This window comes from Miscanthus floridulus, chromosome 16, assembly GCF_019320115.1.
Source record: "Miscanthus floridulus cultivar M001 chromosome 16, ASM1932011v1, whole genome shotgun sequence".
NCBI lineage: Eukaryota > Viridiplantae > Streptophyta > Magnoliopsida > Poales > Poaceae > Miscanthus > Miscanthus floridulus.
This window is the reverse complement of record NC_089595.1, coordinates 65367367-65381440: the sequence shown is the minus strand read 5'-3', so window position 1 is coordinate 65381440 and position 14074 is coordinate 65367367. Positions and strand designations below refer to the sequence as shown.

The 14074-nt window shown below is 42.8% G+C and overlaps 1 protein-coding gene across 1 annotated transcript; it reads left to right on the top strand.

Annotated features, from left to right (window-relative positions):
- Nucleotides 1-10256: 10256 nt before the first annotated feature.
- LOC136510754 (uncharacterized) lies at nt 10257-13062 on the top strand. The gene is made up of 4 exons (XM_066505102.1): nt 10257-10395; nt 10625-11622; nt 12852-12982; nt 13026-13062. The coding sequence occupies exons 1-4, from the start codon at nt 10257-10259 to the stop codon at nt 13060-13062; spliced, it is 1305 nt and encodes a 434-aa protein (XP_066361199.1).
- Nucleotides 13063-14074: the final 1012 nt, after the last annotated feature.

Below are 14074 nucleotides of genomic sequence, written 5' to 3'. Positions count from 1 at the left end.
AAAATCACAAATTTGAACCGTCCAAACTTTCTCAAATGGAAAGTTGACCAAAACAACAATTGTACATATTTTTGATTTTAACAAACTTGGTATTCAAAACTTTTCAATTTAAAGTCATTTAGAGTTCATAATACTAGAGTCAAAGTGTTATTTTTTTATTTGACCAAATTTGACTTGGTCAAACTTGCTCAAATGAGACACTAAATGACCTCAGATGAAAAAACTCTGAATACCAAGTTTGATCATCTCAGCAAGATCTACAATTGTTACATAGCTCATTTTCCCATTTGAGAAATTTTTATCAAACACTAGTCACAACTTCTTGAATCTCATATATACTTTCTAAAACTATGTCACACACTTGTGAAATTTGAACTACATTTTATTCAAGCTTTCTCAAATGAAAAAATGGCCTATATAAGGATTGTATATATTGATGAGCTTAACAAACTCGGTATTCAAAACTTTTCAATTTGAGACAATCTAGGGTCCCGAAAACTAGTTTGTAGGCGTCGAAATTTAAAAATCACAAATTTGAACCGTCCAAACTTTCTCAAATGGAAAGTTGACCAAAACAACAATTGTAGATCTTTTTTAGTTTAACAAACTTGGTATTCAAAACTTTTCAATTTGAAGTCATTTAGAGTTCATAATACTAGAGTCAAAGTGTTGTTTTTTTATTTGACCAAATTTGACTTGGTCAAACTTGCTCAAATGAGACACTAAATTACCTCAGATGAAAAAACTTTGAATACCAAGTTTGATCATCTCAGCAAGATCTACAATTGTTACATAGCTTATTTTCCCATTTGAGAAATTTTTATCAAACACTAGTCACAACTTCTTGAATCTCATATATACTTTCTAAAACTATGTCACACACTTGTGAAATTTGAACTACATTTTGTTCAAGCTTTCTCAAATGAAAAAATGGCCTATATAAGGATTGTATATATTGATGAGCTTAACAAACTCGGTATTCAAAACTTTTCAATTTGAGACAATCTAGGGTCCCGAAAACTAGTTTGTAGGCGTCGAAATTTAAAAATCACAAATTTGAACCATCCAAACTTTCTCAAATGGAAAGTTGACCAAAACAACAATTGTAGATCTTTTTTAGTTTAACAAACTTGGTATTCAAAACTTTTGAGTTTGAAGTCATTTAGAGTTCATAAATCTAGAGTCAAAGTGTTGTTTTTTTATTTGACCAAATTTGACTTGGTCAAACTTGCTCAAATGAGACACTAAATGACCTCAGATGAAAAAACTTTGAATACCAAGTTTGATCATCTCAGCAAGATCTACAATTGTTACATATCTTATTTTCCCATTTGAGAAATTTTTATCAAACACTAATCACAACTTCTTGAATCTCATATATACTTTCTAAAACTATATCACACACTTATGAAATTTGAACTACATTTTGTTCAAGCTTTCTCAAATGAAAAAATGGCCTATATAAGGATTGTATATATTGATGAGCTTAACAAACTCGGTATTCAAAACTTTTCAATTTGAGACAATCTAGGGTCCCGAAAACTAGTTTGTAGGCGTCAAAATTTAAAAATCACAAATTTGAACCGTCCAAACTTTCTCAAATGGAAAGTTGACCAAAACAACAATTGTAGATCTTTTTGAGTTTAACAAACTTGGTATTCAAAACTTTTCAGTTTGAAGTCATTTAGAGTTCATAATACTAGAGTCAAAGTGTTATTTTTTTATTTGACCAAATTTGACTTGGTCAAACTTGCTCAAATGAGACACTAAATGGCCTCAGATGAAAAAACTTTGAATACCAAGTTTGATCATCTCAGCAAGATCTACAATTGTGAAGTCATAACATATTACATAATATCCGTCTCTAAAACATAATATATTAAACATGCATCGTTGTATCATGCGGGCACAACAGTGAATTTCTTCTTGACGTATGACCCTTGGTTATGATCTTGTCGTAACCATGGAGTGTCTTCATCATTTAACATGATGCTTGGATCTTTCTTCACTATGAAGGGTGGAATTCGAACATTTCTTTCGTAATCTTCTGACATGTCTGACTTATCTTCAATTCCCACTATATTTATTTTCCCAGAAAGAATTATGTGGCGCTTTGGCTCATTGATCATTGAGTTGATGTCTTCGTTTTTTCCTCTCTTTGATTTTGTAGACATGTCTTTCACATAGAACACCTGACTCACATCGGCAACAAGGACTAATGGTTCCTCTTTGTACCCAATATTGTTGAGGTCCACTGTTGTCATTCCATACTCTTTGTCGACTGTTACCCCTCCTCCGGTCAGCTTCACCCATTGGCACCAGAACAAAGGGACTTTAAAATTAGGTGCGTAGTCTAGTTCCCATATCTCTTCTATGCGGCCATAATATGTTTGTATATTCCCATTTGGATCTGTTCCATCTTTGCGAACACCACTATTTTGATTGGTGCTCCTTTTATCTTGGGCAACTGTGTAAAATGTATTCCCATTTATCTCGTACCCTTGGTACGTGAGGATATGCCACGATGGCTGCCTAGCCAATAAATACAGTTGCTCATCAATATTGTCATCGCCTTGACATTCTTTTCGCAACCAACCACTGAAACTTTCCATGTGCTGACGCCTAATCCAAGCTTCAGTCTTCCCTAGAAATTTGGATCGTAAGAACTCCTTATGTATCTCAATGTACGGATGCACCAATGACGAGTTCTGAAGAACTGTGTAGTGTGCTTTATTGAAATAATCGTCTTCCATGTCGATATATGTTTTCTTCCCTAAAGTTCCTTTACCACTGAGTCGCCCCTCGTGTCGTGATTCGGGAACGCCAATCGGGGCAAGGTCAGGAATAAAGTCAACACAGAACTCAATGACCTCCTCTGTTCCATAGCCCTGGGCGATGCTTCCTTCAGGCTTAGAACGGACTTTCACATATTTCTTCAAGACTCCCATAAACCTCTCGAAGGGGAACATGTTATGTAAGAACACAGGTCCAAGAATACTAATCTCCTTCACCAAATGAACTAGGATGTGTGTCATGATATTAAAGAAGGATGGAGGGAACACCAACTTAAAGCTGACAAGACATTGAACCACATTATTCTGTAGAGTAGCTAGTTCCACTGGATTGATTGCCTTCTGAGAAATTGCATTGAGGAATGCACATAGCTTCACGGTGGCTAGACGTACATGTGGAGGTAGAATTCCTCTTAAAGCAACTGGAAGCAATTGCGTCATAAGCACGTGGCAGTCATGGGACTTTAAGTTTAGGAATTTCTTATCTGGCACATTTATTATACCCTTTATATTGGAGGAGAATCCCGATGGGACCTTGATGCTGCTTAGACATTCGAACATGCTGTCCCTCTCTTCTTTGCTAAGCGTGTAGCTAGCAGGACTTAAGTAATGACGTCCATCATCTGTCTTCTCTAGATGAAGGTTGTCTCGTTCTTTCATGCCCTGCAAGTCCTGGCGTGCTTCAAGTGAATCCTTTGGCTTCCCGTACACACCCATGAATCCTAACAGGTTCACACAAAGATTCTTTGTCAGGTGCATCACGTCGATTGCGTTGCGGACCTCTAGGACTTGCCAATAGGGTAGCTCCCAAAAGATGGACTTCTTCTTCCTCATGGGTGCGTGTCCCTTAGCATCTTTGGGAACAGATTCACTGCCTTGTCCCTTTCCAAATACTACTTTCACATCCTTGACCATTGCGAGTACATCATCCTCGGTTCGGTTATGAGGCTTCTTCCGATGGTCTGGCTTACCTTTAAAATGCTTCCCTTTCTTTCTTACTTGGTGATTCAACGGAAGGAATCGACGATGGCCAAGGTACACGACCTTTCGACATCTTTTCAAATATATACTGTCAAGGTCATCAAAACAATATGTGCATGCATTATATCCTTTGTTTGTCTGACCTGAAAGATTACTTAAAGCAGGCCAATCATTGATTGTTACGAACAACATTGCTCGTAGGTCAAAGTGTTCTTGTTTGTACTCATCCCAGACACGTACACCTGGTTTGTTCCATAAAACTAGAAGTTCTTCAACTAATGGCTTCAGATAGACATCAATATCGTTGCCAGGTTGCCTCGGACCTTGGATGAGGATCGGCATCATAATGAACTTCCGCTTCATGCATAACCATGGAGGAAGGTTGTAGATACATAGAGTAACTGGCCAAGTGCTATGACTAGTGCTCTGCTCTCCAAAAGGATTCATACCATCTGTACTTAAGGCGAACCTTAAGTTTCTAGCCTTATTTGCAAACTCTGGAAATTCTCTGTCTATCGCTCTCCACTGGGACCCATCAGCTGGGTGTCTCAGCATATTGTCTACCTTACGGTCTTCTTTATATCACCGCAACAACTTTGCATGGTCTGTATTTCTGAACAAACGTTTTAAGCATGGTATTATAGGAGCATTCCACATAACCTTGGCAGGGATTTTCTTTCTAGGACGTTGTTCACCCTCGACGTCACCAGGATCATCGTGCCTGATCTTATACCGCGATGCTTTACATATCGGGCATTCATCCAAATTCTCGTATTCATTGCCATGGTAGAGGATGCAGTCATTAGGACATGCATGTATCTTCTGGATTTTTAATCCCAATGGGCAGACAACCTTTTTTGCTTCGTACGTAGTGGTGGGCAATTCATTTGGCTTCAGAAGCATCTTCTTTATGAGGTTCAATAAATTCCCAAATGCCTTGTCAGATATACCATTCTTTGCCTTCCACTGTTGCAATTCCAGTGTTGTACCTAGCTTTTTTTGTCCCTCTTCGGCCGTCGGGTATAGCAACTTCCTATGATCCTCAAGCATGCGCTCGAACTTAACTTTCTCTTTTTCACTTTCCCATTCTTGTTGTGCATCACGAATGGCATCGCCAAGAGCATCACCGAGATCATCTTCTACCGCTACCTCTTCTTCATCTCCCCCCATTGTAGTATCATCAAAGGCACCATACTGAGCAATAATGTCATCAATGTCTAAATCTTCTCCTTCACCTTCTTCCATCATGACCCCGCTTTCTCCATGCTTAGTCCAACATATATAGTTTGACATGAAACCTGACTTAAGCAAATGTGAATGAAGACTCATTGAGCTTGAATATTCCTTTAAATTCTTACATAGGGCACATGGACAGCACATGAAACCATCCCGCTTATTTGCCTCGGCCACACCTAAGAAATAGTGCAAACCCTCAATAAAGTCTTGGGAGCGGCGATCGGCATTGTACATCCAATGGCGTGACATAATCTGTATTACACGACAAATTATGAAAACCTTGAACATAATTTAGTATTTATTACACAACATAAATGACACACACACGGTTGATTAATTAACTAAGTCTGGCTACAACGTAAGCAATCCCAACTATCACTAAACAAACTAAAACTACAATACACTTCAGTAACATAATTATTTCGTGATCGTACGCAACTAAAACAGACAAATCATTCTTCTGTTGAATATCAATAAGCTTCTCCTGCTGGCTCACTGCCTCATTAGCAGTAGCCGCTACCTCAAGCGCACCCAAATTCTGCACGTATGTAGCATAATCTTCCTCCCAGTACCAACCATCGCATCCATTGTCCTCCCACTGTAATTAAAGCCAAAAAATATTTAGTAAAAAATATTCAAGAAAAGCAGATCAATTAGCCATAAAGATAAAATGCGTAAGAAACTCACATCGCGATCCGGGCACTTGTAGAAAACACGACCCTTGTTGGGTCCCTGTCTCTTGACTCGGTACTCCATCACAATCTTCTGCTTACACTTGCCGCAAGTAATAAGAGGGAGTTCTGGCCTCAATCGTTTCGCAACCGAACAAGAGGCCGATGATCCGGTACCAGTTGTCATCTACTTTCTATACTTATTTTTGCAAACTAGTGTAAATTTCATATTTTCTAAAATGATATATTTAAACAAAACTAGTACGGATTTCACATGTTTCAATAAATAACCATCCGTACTAGTTGACCTTGCTTACGTGATCATCTCGGCCAGCATTTCTCCACCGGACGGCACCGTACTTGGCCAAGGAAGAGCTTCGATTCTACGAGAAAGGGAACATGGTCTTCCACGACCGTTGCCGCTCTCCCTCGTAGCATCAAAGTTCCTCCTTGACGTCCGTTACCGCTCGACAGAGAACATGTTGGCCGAGCTGAACACGGTTCGCAAGTTCAACTAGTACGGATTTTCTATAATTTTCTAACTATTTACTAAGTTTTTCATTTCATGGAAAATTTAATTCTAAAAAAGGCATGATTTCTAAGTAGTTCATTTCATGGAAAAAATAATTCTAAGTGACCTGCTCGATATCGGCGAGCTCGCGGACGTTTAGGTTGCCGAGGATAGTAACATTTGTAGATGACATTTGTAGGTCTGAAGTTATCAAATATCCATCAAATTATAGCTCAAAAATATATTTCAATAAATAACCATCCGTACTAGTTGACCTTGCTTACGTGATCAACTCGGCGAGCATTTCTCCACCGGACGGCACCGTACTTGGCCAAGGAAGAGCTCCTATTCTACGAGAAAGGGAACACGGTCTTCCACGACCGTTGCCGCTCTCCCTCGTAGAATCAAAGCTCCTCCTTGACGTCCGTTACCGCTCGGCAGAGAACATGCTCGCCGACTTGAACACGGTTCGCAAGTTCAACTAGTACGGATTTTCTACAATTTTCTAACTATTTTCTAAGTTTTTCATTTCATGGAAAATTTAATTCTAAAAAATAAAAGGCATGATTTCTAAGTAGTTCATTTTATGGAAAAAATAATTCTAAGCTCGATATCGTCGAGCTCGCGGACGTTTAGGTTGCCGAGGATAGTAACATTTGTAGATGACATTTGTAGGTCTGAAGTTATCAAATATCCATCAAATTATAGCTCAAAAATATGTTTCAATAAATAACCATCTGTACTAGTTGACTTTGCTTACGTGATCAACTCGGTGAGCATTTCTCCACCGGACGGCACCGTACTTGGCCAAGGAAGAGCTCCGATTCTACGAGAAAGGGAACACGGTCTTCCACGACCGTTGCCGCTCTCCCTCGTAGAATCAAAGCTCCTCCTTGACGTCCGTTACCGCTCGGCAGAGAACATGCTCGCCGAGCTGAACACGGTCCGCAAGTTCAGCTAGTACGGATTTTCTATAATTTTCTAAGTTTACATATAAAATCATAATAAAGTCCAACATATAAAGTTACACATGCATCTACATCGCAAAATGAGATAAGCTACTGATAAAATATAAGAGGATTAAGTTTGTTACCTCCAAAATCGAAGAGCAACACCAATGGAGGGGGAGAGAGCAAGAACAACAGCAAGCTGAAAAACAGAGGCAGTGAGTTTGAATGGAATGGCTCGGGCTCGGGGAGGAAGAAATGAGCTGAATTATAGGCCGGGATTATTAGTCCCGGTTAGGGGTCCAAACCGGGACTAAAGATTAATCTTTATTCCCGGGGCATCACCCAAACCGGGACTAAAAGCTTTAGTCCCAGCTGTTATTACCAACCGGGACTAAAGGTTTACCTTTAGTCCCGGTTGGTAATACCAGCCGGGACTAAAGACTCCTGCCCCGCGGACGACCGTTGGGCAGGGACTAAAGGGTCCTTTAGTCCCAGGAGCAAAAAATGCCGAGGCTAATGCCAAATTGGGACATCGTTCTAAAGTCTGTTCTCTAGTAGTGGCGGTGGCCCCGGAGCTCAGCATCACAGGCACCACGAGGTTTTGCGTCTGCGCGCGGGAACCGAACTGCCGTGCCACGTGCACGAATAGCGCCGGGATCATCTACCAAATGTAGATCCCTGCCACCACGGTGTTCACCAAGTCTTGCTCGCACCAAGCAAGGATCTTACCGTTGTAGTCCCACTTCACCACCATCGACATATGCTCACCAGAGCGAGCACCAGCACGGCCCGCTGCTTGTATATGCTCAGTTGCTAGTACTGCTTCGCTCCGAATGCTTGGCCACATAGCATGTCAAGGTTGCACGCCATGCTTGAGAGAGGGAGAGACACTGGGAGACGTAGCGCCGGAGCGTGGGGATTAAATAAGGGCGGCTAAATTGTTTAGTACAAATTAATGTTTAAGAATTTTTTGCTGATTTACTCTGTTTTCGTAGTGTCTTGTCTTACTTGAAATTAGTAATTGCGTATAGCAAAGAAAAGGTTAGCGTTCTATCAAGCATGAACCTTCCTTTCCGCTTTAATTAGCATATCTATTTGGTATAAGTGTTCGGAGAGAAGAGAGAGGGGGGGGGGGGGGGTGCCGACCCAGTTTTGCCTCTCAGATTTATGTGTCCTTGTGGTTCAAATTTGTGATGTGTGATTGTCAATGCGATTCGCGTCTTGAGTTTAGTTTGTGAACTAATCATGGCGTGAGTTAGGTTGTGCAACGTGTCTCTTGGCTTGTAGTGCGTAGGTATGGAGCTCAGAGGCGGTGGTCAACGGCGAGGTGTGCCAGGCTGAAGGACTGGGAGCAGTGAAGGACGGATGTGAGGCTTGGACTAAGAAACCAGGAGGTCGGGTGACCAGCTACGGTGCCTGACACTTGGGGACATCGACAAGCGCAAATACATATGGAGAGAGTGATCGTGTTGACCGAGTCAAAGACGGTGATCGAGCAAGTCGAGCGGAGGCTCTAGAAGACTTGACGGCCGGGCGGTCAAGGACGGAGGTGACACGCGTCGAGTTGCAGGGGACGCGTATGGAGTACACTACTCGCGAGCGGTTTGGTGGGTTGAGCCTCAAAACACCGGGTGCACGGTTTCGTGGGTTTATCCTCAAAATCCGAGCGGAGGCTCCGAGGAGGAACATGAGCGGCACGTGGCGAAGCCACAGAAGTTGCGTCAAGGCAAAGCAAATCTGTGAAAGAAGCGTGGCCGTCCGATCGACAGAAAAAAGAGTTGGACCAAAACACCCTCGGGTCAAGTGGTCTCTCTCAAAATATACAGGAACAAATGGGGTATGTAGAATAACCTCTAAATATGAGAGAGGATGCCCCCAATCCCTTCACCTCTCCCATCTTTGTTTTTTATTTTTACCTAGGTTTTTCCTCCCCTTAGTATCGTTGAGAGAGGTCCACGACTAAAATTCGTGGTCGTGTATTCTAAGATTTTTGGCGTGGGAAAGGAGGCCCGAATCCTTCCTGTGTCCTCCGGGTTTCTTTGATTGTGCCTGTGATTTTCGTCTCAATGTGTTCTTGGTTTTCCCACTTTTCGTTCTCAGGTACGATCTAATTTTCCCATAGTTTGGGTCAGATTTCTTTAGCTGTTCGTCGCTCGCGTGGAGGCCGAGGGCAGGGTGGTCCCAGCCGCGCCCAGCGGCAGCGCTACCAACGCCGAGAGCCTAGGCACTGTGCGTGCTCACCTGAGCGGCGCTCGCCGTGGCCCTCCATGACCGCTCGCTCGTCCAGCGGCTCAGTACGCTCGTTCTTCGTCCGTACGTAGCTTCTCTCGGTTCTTGCTTTGGAGATTCGCTGCTCGTCCGTGTGGTGGCGCTAGGGGATTCGTTCAGCAGCACACGAGTGCTCCAGCGTCGTGCGCCTCTGGTCGATTCTTCTGCAGTGCGTGCACTTTTTGTTTGCTGAACGAGCGCAGGCAGGCTACTCCTTCTTGACCTGCAGCAAGTGCTTTGCATGTTCCTGCTTTGGTTTTCCAAATTCTTGAATTGTCACCTTCAAGCTACAGAGCCTAATTGTTGCTTGCTCTTTTAGCTTGTCTCATTCATTCATGTACGAGTGATTTTTGGTGCTGCGCTGCTACCTGATTTTCAAGGTGAATTTTCGGTCTACCTGCTTGAATTTCCGGTACCTAATTCATGTACCGTTTGCGTCGTTTGAAGCTTCGATTTGAGTTTCGCTTTTTTGCGTTGGTCTTCTATCGGTCAAGAAACCTGTCTAGGTTCTCTCGTCATCAGTTGGCTTAGGCATTTTAGATTCAGGAATTCGCTTCTTTTCTATAGGAGTTAGGTATCTCATTTTCTGTCCTTTGGATTGAGAACTGTGTCTTGAACTGTGTGGTTGTTTGTGGTGTCTCGCTGTGTTCTTAGGGAACATCCATTCTATCATTTGGGTCGTAGATATCACGGTGTTTGACTCGCGTGTTTGGCGGTGATTTTGGGACAGTGGCAAAAACTTTTGCGAGAAATTTTACGGCTCCCATTCACCCCCTCTGGTCGTCGTTTTCGGTGTTTCAATTAAGGATTATTCCACCTTAATCGGTCCGTGATCCATGAAGGCAACATGGGCCGCAGTTCTGGCAAGCCGCTGTTCTTCGATGGAACAAATTATCCGTACTGGAAGATCCGCATGTCTGCGTATCTTCAGAGCTTGGGCTCGCGGGAGTGGGAGATTTGTGAGGATGCTACTTACGTTATGCTTGGTACACGTATCACTCAGGATCAGATTGACCGGCGCAATGCTATTAGCAAGGGCGGAATGCTCTTTTCTCATGTCTTTCTCTTTCTGAGTTTGGGCGGGTTTCTAATCTCACTACGGCTTGAGAGATCTAGGTGAAGCTTCAGAGCTATCACGAGGGACCGCTCAGGTCAAGACCAGACTCTTTCAAACATACAAGTGTGAGTATGAGAACTTTGTCCAATTGAATGGAGAGACTGTTGATGCTATGTTCTCCCGTTTCCAATTGATTGTGAACAAGATGTGGGCAAACAAGCCGCAACTACTCTATGACAATCATGAGAGGGCTCTCAAGTTACTATACGTCCTATATCGAAGGGTTTGGGATGTGAAGGTCTCCGCAATCATTGAGTCACCCAACTACGATACCCTCACCGTGGATGAGCTTTTTAGCAAGCTCAAGTCCACTGAGATCGACCACCAGACTCGAGCCAAGCTTGAGGATCCCTTTGCACCGACCATGGCTTTGGTCTCAGGTAATGGTGGTTCAAGTTCTTTGACTAACCCTTCACAAGCTTCTTTCGCTTTGTCCTCTTTGATGTCTGTTACAGAGGAGCAGATGGAGGCACTTGGTGACGACGAGCTAGCATTGGTTATCAGCCGGTTCTCATGGTTTCACAACAACTGTTTGAACCATCGGCGTGGTGATGGTCCAAAGGATGGATGCTATGGCTGTGGGGACCTCAACCACTTTGTCACCCACTGCCCCAAGAAGAACAAGGACTCCTTCGGCAAGCACAAGTTGAAGGGAGGTTTCGACAAGGAGGCGATCAAGAAGGAGTTCCTTGAGAAGGCAAAGGCTCACAAGGATGCCTTCCATGACTGCCTCAGCGACCTTGAGAAGGACTCCACCGATAGTGACTCCTCCACCTCTAACGACAACGAATCCATTCGCAAGATCAAGGACAAGTTGAGTGAACTCTACTTCCACACCGACACCGCCAAGCAAGGCTTCTGCACCATGGCACTTGGTGATGAGGTGGTGAGCGACGACAACGAGGCACACGACAATGACTCTGAATCTGAGGTATGTCTTTCCACCGATGAGCTCTTTGCTGAGAATGAAAAGTTGAGTGCTGCCTTGATTAGTCAAGATAAGTTGCTTAAGTGTGCTGCTCGCAAGAGGAAAGAGTATAAGGACAAGCTAGAGGTAGTGCTTACGGAGCTTGAGGCTGGTAAGAAGTGTGCTGTGGTATGTCTGATGAGGTTGAGTGCGATGAGTGCGCTATTCACATGTCTAGCCTTGCTTCCTTGCAATCCAAGTATGCTTCTTTGCTTGATGAGAACGATGAGTTGAAGTCTAGGTCTAGCTTGTTGGGTGCATGCAAGTCCTTCTCGGGTTTACAATCTGAGCTGGCAGAGAAGGTTGCTAGGATCACTTTACTTGGGAAGGCCAGTTCAGATAGCACAATTGCTGAGTGTGCATGTTGTGAGAGCTTGGTGCTAGAGCTTGATTCCTGCAGGCACGACAAGATGAGAACCGAGGAAGATAGCACATACCTTCGGTCCATCTTGAGCTGGGTGTCCTACAGTGAGCCATAGTTAGGCATGATGATGTGCCAGATTAGGAGGGGAACTGGTGCATCGGGTGTAGGCTTTGCTATAGGTCGGAAGGGTGAAAATCTCTATGGCAAGGTTGGAGAGTATAGTGGCTTGAAACTAAGTGAGAAACGTACTACTACTCCCAAATTGATCAAGATCACTCCACCTGAGCCCACTTTGCCTATTACCAAAGATGGAGTGTTTGAAGAACCTCCAAAAGCTCCACCTCAAAAACAAGTTTGGGTTCCAAAACCGAACTATCTCAAGAACCCACATGACACTCTACCGAACATCTCTAAGGATCCCCTTCCTAAAGCCAAACCTCTACCATGAGTGAACCATACCCACAAGAGAGTGAACTAGCCACATAAGAGAGAGGTAAGATCTCACTGTGACTACTGCCATAGGGATGGTCACCTTGCTGAGTTCTACTTTAGGAGGAAGAGAGATGACCAGCGAGAGTACGAGTTGAACAACAAGAACATGTATCCCCTGCCCCATGGTGTACATGTGCCGTCTGTTCAGAGGCATAGTGCTAGGCCTAGAGGTACAATGCCTCAAGGTGCTAGGCCTTAGGTTGCGAGGCCACGTGGTGGTCGTGCCCGGCCAGGTTCAGGTCATGATCGAGATGATTTTGGACCCCGTGGCGGTGCCTTTGGCTTTTACCCCCTAGCGGACCATGCTTTCCTCGTCGTGATCGCTTCTCCTAGCGGACCACATTTTCCTTTTGTGGTGATCACTTTACTTCTTGGCCTAGGATGAGTGTTTTTTTAGCTGACCCTTAATTTGCTAAACAAATGGCCCAACATTGGTATGCTTTACAGTTTACTAACCCCAATGTTGAGTCATTTGCCTATCCTATGCCTTTCTATTGAGCAGGACAAAGGACCGGAGAACATGTGGTTCATTGACTCTGGATGTTTGCGCCACATGACCAAAAGTCTAAAATGGTTCTCCAGCCTCAACCCCATGCAATGTAAGGAGTACATCACATTTGGGGATAACCAAAGGTAAGTTCAGCGCTTTGAGTTGGATTTCTGCTTCCCTTTTTAGCTTAGGGAAGCTTTGGATCTTGTACCACCAGTTTTGATTTTTCTGTTGTTGTCTAGCTTTGTTTTGATTTTTGTATCTTATTGCATTGCATAGCATCATTTATGATAGATCATATTTGAGCTTCATGATTATAGCTGTTGGAATGACCTTATGCTCTTTTTGGTATGTTCTATATGTATATGATGATTGTTGGCATTTTTTAGCATCACTCTTTTGCTAAGTTGCCATCCCTAGCAATTATGCTAGAAATGCGTTGTTGGTAATTATTGAGAACACTTGTAAATTTAGGAAAAATATATATTGAAGTATCCGCAAGCGCACATATAATATACCATTATAGCATTTCACCTGGGAGTATACCAGGTAATGTTATTTATATTTTTCCATAGGGAGGAGGGATGAGGTGGCTAGAGATATTGACAAATATGTATACTTATGATAAGATCATTAACTCAACTCTCATGCTATAACAGGGGTAAGACAAATGATAAATAAATGATAAGTGTAAGGCATTGATAATAATAATCCAGAGATAGAAATAGATACTCATAAATGTAATATGGCTAGGTAGGAGATTAATTAAGAGAAAAGATTATTGTCATTTCTTATTTACAAAGTCTTTTGTACACTCTAGTATATATACTTTCATCTATAGCATAACTAACTCTGTATCTACGCATAAGGAACATTACTAAGGAAGATCAAGAATAGAGCTTGACTCCCTTCGCAACCGGGTTCTACTTATTCTACAAACGGGGAGTGGACAACAAAGGACTCAACGAGAGTGTCACACTCGTGATCTACCACATGACCCAAAATGTAGAGTGCATCCGAGTTAAATAATATTTAAGCACCACACTTACATAATGTCGACCACTTAGCTCACTCGAGTACTAAACTAAGCGCTTTGTGATCTTATGCATAAATTCATTATTAATCATGAATATATCAAGCATACTACTTGTTGGTATATTTAGCGCACATAGATAAATCCACAAGCGCACGGATACCGCTATAGCTTTCACCCGAAAGTATTCCAAGTATCGTAT

What these genes read in the sequence shown, in the direction of transcription:
- LOC136510754 (XM_066505102.1), top strand. Translation starts at nt 10,257, where the DNA reads ATGGGCCGCAGTTCTGGCAAGCCGCTGTTCTTCGATGGAACAAATTAT. An exon ending in CTGGTAAGAAGTGTGCTGTG is followed by an intron (nt 11,623 to 12,851) that starts GTATGTCTGATG and finishes TCTATTGAGCAG; the next exon opens with GACAAAGGACCGGAGAACAT. An exon ending in ACATTTGGGGATAACCAAAG is followed by an intron (nt 12,983 to 13,025) that starts GTAAGTTCAGCG and finishes TTCCCTTTTTAG; the next exon opens with CTTAGGGAAGCTTTGGATCT.